Source organism: Chiloscyllium punctatum, chromosome 8 (genome assembly GCF_047496795.1).
Source record: "Chiloscyllium punctatum isolate Juve2018m chromosome 8, sChiPun1.3, whole genome shotgun sequence".
NCBI lineage: Eukaryota > Metazoa > Chordata > Chondrichthyes > Orectolobiformes > Hemiscylliidae > Chiloscyllium > Chiloscyllium punctatum.
The window spans coordinates 95745368-95751864 of NC_092746.1; the positions used below are offsets into that span (position 1 = coordinate 95745368).

At 42.0% G+C, this 6497-nt stretch overlaps 1 protein-coding gene across 6 annotated transcripts in view; it reads right to left on the bottom strand.

Moving 5' to 3' along the window:
* The window catches only part of pard3aa (par-3 family cell polarity regulator alpha, a), an 871753-nt gene extending 865665 nt beyond the window's left edge, over window positions 1–6088 (bottom strand). For 5 of the 6 annotated variants that reach the window (XM_072576113.1, XM_072576118.1, XM_072576117.1 and 2 more), the window contains exon 1: window positions 5646–6088. In XM_072576113.1, coding sequence (XP_072432214.1) covers window positions 5646–5765 — 120 coding nt within the window. In that variant the 5' untranslated portion in view covers window positions 5766–6088. The remainder of the gene's footprint in view (window positions 1–5645) is intronic. The other variant, XM_072576115.1, reaches the window with a different exon arrangement.
* Window positions 6089–6497: the final 409 nt, after the last annotated feature.

The window sequence follows — 6497 nt, forward strand, 5'->3', positions numbered from 1 at the left end:
CCTGAGGAAGGATACTCCTGCTACTGAAGGACTTCAGCGAAGGTTCACCAGACTGATTCCTGGGATGACAGGACTGACAGTAAAAAAAAAAGACTAAAATCGACTGGTCCTCTATTCATTGGAATTGAGAAGAATGAGGCGGCATCTCATAGAAACATATAAAATCTTGATGAGACTGGACAGATTAGACGTGGGAATAATGTTCCCAAAGTTGGGGAAGTTCCAAACTCAGGGTCACAGTCTAAAGAATAAGTGGTAAGCCACCCAGAATGAAGAGGAGGAAGACTTTCTTCACTCACTGTGAACCTGTGGAATTCCCTCCCACAGGAAGCTGTTGGGGCCAGGTCATTAGATATATTCAAGAGGGAATCAGACATGGCCCCTGCAGCTAAAAAGGTATGGAGGGAAAGATTGCATGATCAGCCATAATCAGACTGAATGGTGGTGCAGGTTTGAAGGGCTGAATGGCCTACTCCTGCATTTTTTTTTAAGTGTTTTATCTTTCACCACAATAATCCTCAACACCACAAGGCTGTGTACTCGGTCCCTTATACAATCATGACTGTGCGGTCAAATCCCATTTACAGATTTGCTGATGAAACCACCTTAGTGGGTTGGATCTTAGACAAGAACAAGACAGAGTACAGGAAAGAGAAAGACAGCTTAGAAACATCTTGTCAAGACAGCAATATCTCCCTCAGTGTGAACAAAAGGAAGGAGCTAGTCATCAACTTCAGGGAGCAGAGTGGGGGGCACACCCTTGACTGCATCAATAGTGCTGATCAAGAGCTTCAAGTTCCGAGAAGTAAAGATCACCAAACTATACTGGCCCATCCCCAATCTGAACTCCAGAAAACACATCAATGCCTTTACTTCCTCAGAAGCCTAAGGAAATTTGGCATGTCCACTTTTTATTGATGCATCACAACTCAGTATAGCAACTGCGCTTCCCAAGACAAGAAATTAGAGTTGTAAACACAACCCAGTCCATCACGAAAACCAGCCTTCCTTCCACTGATCCCTGCCACACTTCCCACTGCCTTATGAAAGCAACCAACATAATCAAAGACCCCCTTCCCACACCAGTTATACTCACTTCGACTGGGAAGAAGATATAAAAGTTTGAATACACATACAAACGTTCAATAACTTCTTCCCCATGTTACCTGACTTATGAATGGATCTTTCTCTGCACCTTCCCTGTGGTCGTAACACTATATTCTGCATTCTGTTCTGTTATCTGTTCCATGATGTACTTATGTAAAATATGATTTGACCTGTTAGCACTCAAAACAATACTTCTCACTGTATTTTAGTATGTGACAGTAATAAATCAAATCAAAGTACAAGAAACATCAGCCTGGACCTCTAGATTGGTAGTTAAGTGAAATTTCCAGCATCACCTTGATTCATTAATAAGTTCTTCCAACTCATTAATGTCAATATAGGTGTACTTCAACAACAGCTTGAGTGTCTTTGCAGCATTTTATTTGTCCTCTCCAAAACACCAATCATTTGAAAGATGAGTGAACAGGAGCCTGAGGAGACATTTTCAAAAAGCTACATACAATGCCCGGTCTATCATGGTTCATATTGCCGAAGCATTACCTGAATGGAGGACACAAGAGTTTGTGTAATGGCCTTTCCACCGAATCTACAAGATGCAGAGGTATTGCAGGTAGAATTTCTCTAGTACAGTGTACCATTGATATACTGTCCAGGTCTAACTGTAGTACAGAAGAAGTGCAGTGATGCTGTCTTGTACACGGTGTTTCGTTAATCTGCAGAAGTCTGTTGTTAAATATCCACTACTATAGTTTACAGAACGCTGAACTGGCACTGCTCTCACTGGGATCTCCTTGTCAATGGCAGACTGTTGACAAGCTCTCTGGGCAGAAAAGATATCGAGCTGCGCTTGAAGGATTTTCATTTCTTCTCTAAACAATTCTCTAAAATGCTTAGAGAGATATTTGTTCATTTAAAATTGTAAATATTTAGAAGAAACTCGTGATAGGGTTAGATCAAGTTGAATGGAAGGAGATTCCTGTGAAGCATAAACATTGGTCCAAGTTTCTATACTGTAAATCATTTCTAATTCTTCAGGTTTTAATACTTGTACTCCTCTTAGGTATTATGTTTCCTGCTTACTAGTGAATTTTTTTTTCACTAATGTACAATTTCAAGGCATCATAAAATTATATAGTGTTATCTGTTTGAGGTATTTCAATTCAGCTACATCCTTTTATCTTTGGTATATCATCTCAGTCAAATCGCTACTGTGCCATTTCATTAGCTTCCAATAGTTCTTTTTACAATTAATTCACAGGATATTAGTGTCATTGGCAATCGCTAACAGAAGTCAAATGATGATGATGGTGGACACCTTCATGAACTGCTGCACCCACAGTGCTGTTAGGAAGGACTTCCAGCTGTTTTAGCCAGCACTAGTGAAAGAATAGTAGTATAGTTCCAAGTTGGGATCATGTGTGGTTTGGAGAAGGAATTCACCCGTGGTAGTCACTGTGTGCCTGCTGCATTTGTCCTTCAAAATGATAAGGATTGCAGATTGGAAGGTACTGTCCGTGGACTGAAATCTTGAATCAGATGCTTATCAGCAGGGCACTTGCACATAATCTAGACCAACACCTCAGTCTATTACTCAAAGAATACGACATCCTCAGAGGTGCTTATGCTCATGTGGAACAGAAAACCAAGTATTAAAACTGCGTATTCAAACTAGAACAGCAAGGTTTCCTCAATTGTTCAACAGCTTTAAAACCATTCAAAATAACTGAACACTCATCTCTTTACTGTTTGAGGTTGTGCTGTGTGCAAAGTGTCACATTTCTCTGCACGTTAAGAATTACTGCAGTTCCGAAATAATTCAACAAGACATCAAGTGTTTTGTGACATCCTCAATGACCTGTTCAAGTGCTGTTTGTATATAAATAGGAGATCCATCCTTCCTACCCAACATTCCGCACAACTCATGAATATTATGCTTTCATTCTTGTTGCATTTACAGACAAAATCCTACATTTGATTTCCTATCTTCCACAGTATCAGTATTAAAACTGTCATTGAACATTCTCCTTTAAACATAAAAAGCAACCAACAATTCCTCAGGTGATGAAGGACTTCTTGTAGATGAGAATTCTTTTTATTCTTATATAGTGAATTTGTTGAGGTTTTATCTTGTGCAAGGCCAATTGAAAACTAGACATTAAACAAGTAAGTTTACTGAATAACATTTAAAATTAAGCTTCTCTTCAAAAGTAGTAAAACATTATACACTCATTACAAAACTTGCAGCTTGGGTGGCAAGGTTAATGAATCAAAGAATATGTCATCACACTCTTTCAAAATCAATCCAAAGTATACCTCAAGCAAACTATTTAGCCAATTATTAGAATATTTTTGCATGTTTCTTGCATAGCAAACACATTTTTAAATTCCAACTACACACAAACACACAGAAAATTAATCACAATTATGATCAAGGAATGCTCAACATGTTTAGGCAGTGGTTTTGTGGCACTGTGAAGTAATACATTTACATCAGGCTTCCACTAACATCTAAACTTCTATTTCCTATGCATCTCAACTATTTATCAAAAATATTTGGAGAAGATTTCTAGCTCAGGTTGTAGGTTTGCTCACGGAGCTGGTAAATTTGTTCTCCAGTGTTTCATTGCCATGTTAGGTAACATCAGTGAGCCTCCAATGAAGTACTGGTGTTCTGCCCTACTTGCTATTTAGGTGTCTTGGGTCTGTTGTAGTGGGTGTTATCATTTCCAGTTCTTTCTCTGAGAGGTTGGTAAATGGGGTCCAAATCGATATGTTTGTTGGTGGAGTTCCAGTTTGAATGCCAGGCCTCTAGGAATTCCTGTGCATGTCTTTGTGTAGACTGTTCCAGGATGGATGTATTGTCCCAGTCAAACTGCATCAGACGAAGAGGGACACCATCCTGGGACAGTCTAAAACAAAAACACATTGATTTGGACTCCAGTTACCAAACTCTCAGAAAAAGAACCAGAAGTGATGTCATCCACCAGAACAGACCAAGCCACATAAGTAGCAAGTGGGGCAGAACACCAGCGCTTTATTGGAAGCTCACAGGTGATGTTACCTAGCATGGTGATGAAACCTCCAGGAACAAATCTACCAGCTCAGCGAGCAAACTTACAACCTGATTGATCAAAAAGTTAGTCCATTCATGAAGTAGGCAATATAATTTCTGCCAATTACCCAACTCAACCCAAACAACAACTAGCATTGGAATATAATTCAGCTCAGCTAAAATAACAAATTGATTTGACAGAAAAATACAAAAATTAAATTTTACCACATATATATGGTAAAAATTGTGTGGTAAATGAAAAGACACTGCCCTTAACTATCTAATTTTGCCTTTGGTCAAATGTTAAAAGATGCATATGGCATGATTTTCAAGGTCACAACTGTTCAGACTGCTTCAAAATAACTGACAGGTTTAAGAAAATTACACTTCCATTGGTTTGTGTTGATTATAAAAAAAAGTTAATGGGCTTTTAAATAATTATAGTATACACCAATTGTACTTTAACCTAAACAACTGATCAGTACTGAAGGTCCATGTAATTTAGTTAAATCTTCCATTTACCGACTTTGGTCCATTGGCTGAACATTCCAACGGGAGTGTTGGTTTTTAATACTTTTTCAAGAAAGTGAACACTGGCTTAATTACCCAACACACTAGCCTGAAAACATTTCGAGCTAATTTTAAAGTTACAAGATGTCCTATTCACTATAATGAGACGACTGTAAACTAGACATCAGTTTAAGGGGAGCAGTGGGTCCATCTCAAGCAAAAATCCATTTCTTTTGTTGTTTGACCCGAAAACAATGTTACAGAGCCAATTAATTCTGAGCCCACTAACGCGATCATCTCATTGACAAGACTGACTGGAAATGGGAGAGGACGGGAAAAAAAACATGGGTTCCTATTCGTAATTCGCATTTCGATATTTGCAGTGAATGGAGGATTAATTTTCCTCACTGTCGCGACTCATCGACGGGATTTAATCAATCAATCGCTCGAAAACGTGAAACCGAATTCTTGTCAAACACTTCCCAGGAAAGGAGTCCGGGGCCTCCGTGTTTGGGAAAGCCTCGAGCTGGAGTTGAGTCACCTTCTTCTCCCAGTCCTCAGCCGCCACATTCCACCTCAAACCAGTTGGTTTTTTCGTGGGGCGGGGGTGGCGTAAACAAAATAAATTTCGGGAGAGGAACAGGGGGGCGAGAAAAACCCAAACACACCAAGTTCGCTGCGGGATAAAGTTGCGGACAACTTTCTTCTTTTTTTCCCACCCCCAAAAAAAATAAAAGCTTCAAACTTGGTCGGGAAAAGGAGGGGGAGGAGGCCGTGAGAAAAGCTTTAAGTTTGTGGTCGCGATTTGCACTTTATTTCCCCGTTGTGTGTCTCTCTCTCTCTTCCTCCTGCATTCACCCTCCCTCTTCGAGGGAGCTGAAAGATTGTATCCAGCATCAATATCAGGAAGCGCCATGTTGCTCCCGGCTGCTCTCTGGATACATTGTGAACACCGCTCGCTACATTGTGTCCGCCGCTCCACTCCGCTCCGCTCCTCACTCACTCACTCACTCACCTTGGCGATGGCTCGGCGGTACCTAGTCACCGCCTGTTGGATCAGACTGTGCACTGTGATGGCCCCATTTCCACAAGGAACAACCACCCTGGTCCTCGCGAAGCAGACGGTCACTTTCATTACTCCTCTCGGGAACAGCGCGTTGCTTATGTTACACAAGGCTCTTGTCTCCGGAGCTGCAGCCGAGAGCGCCTCGGCTCAAGCCCAAAATAAAGAAGGGAGGCTTGCTCCTCTCCCCCTTTCCCTCCCGGTTGCAAGATTGTATCTTTTTCTCCTCCTTTTTTGTTGTTATTCCGCCCCGTGCGATGAAATGCTCTGTTTCATGGTAGTGCTGTTGGGCGAGCGGCCCCGCTCGGCTTTAACACGGCGCCGCTGCCTGCCGCCACCTGTTCCTGCTGTTTGTGGGAGTGGAGCCGAGTGCAGTCTTCACGGAGAAAGAACCCAAAATCAGGGAAGCAAGCACAGAGCCACCCAGTGTCTCCCCGCCCTGGCCGCTCACGGCACTGCAAAGTTGCGAGTCCGGTGCTCGCCTTCAGCCACACACCGACAAACATTCTGAGCCGCACAGATTGTGCTAAAGATAAATCATTACCGTGCTGCGCTCAGGGTCAGATTTTTTTTAATACTAAAGTCACCAATATCGCGTACATTCATTACCATACCCCCAATGTCCTCCTTCCCTCGCCCTGTGTTACGTGAAAAGAGAGCTGTCGCTTGGAGAGTGCAGAGTTTAGATCAGTGTGGTGCTGGAAAAGCACAGCAGGGCAGGCAGCATCCGAGGAGTGCAGGCAGAACTGCAATAGGTGACCAGAAGACAGTCAAGGAGGACCAACTAGCGAGAACACAGGGGGC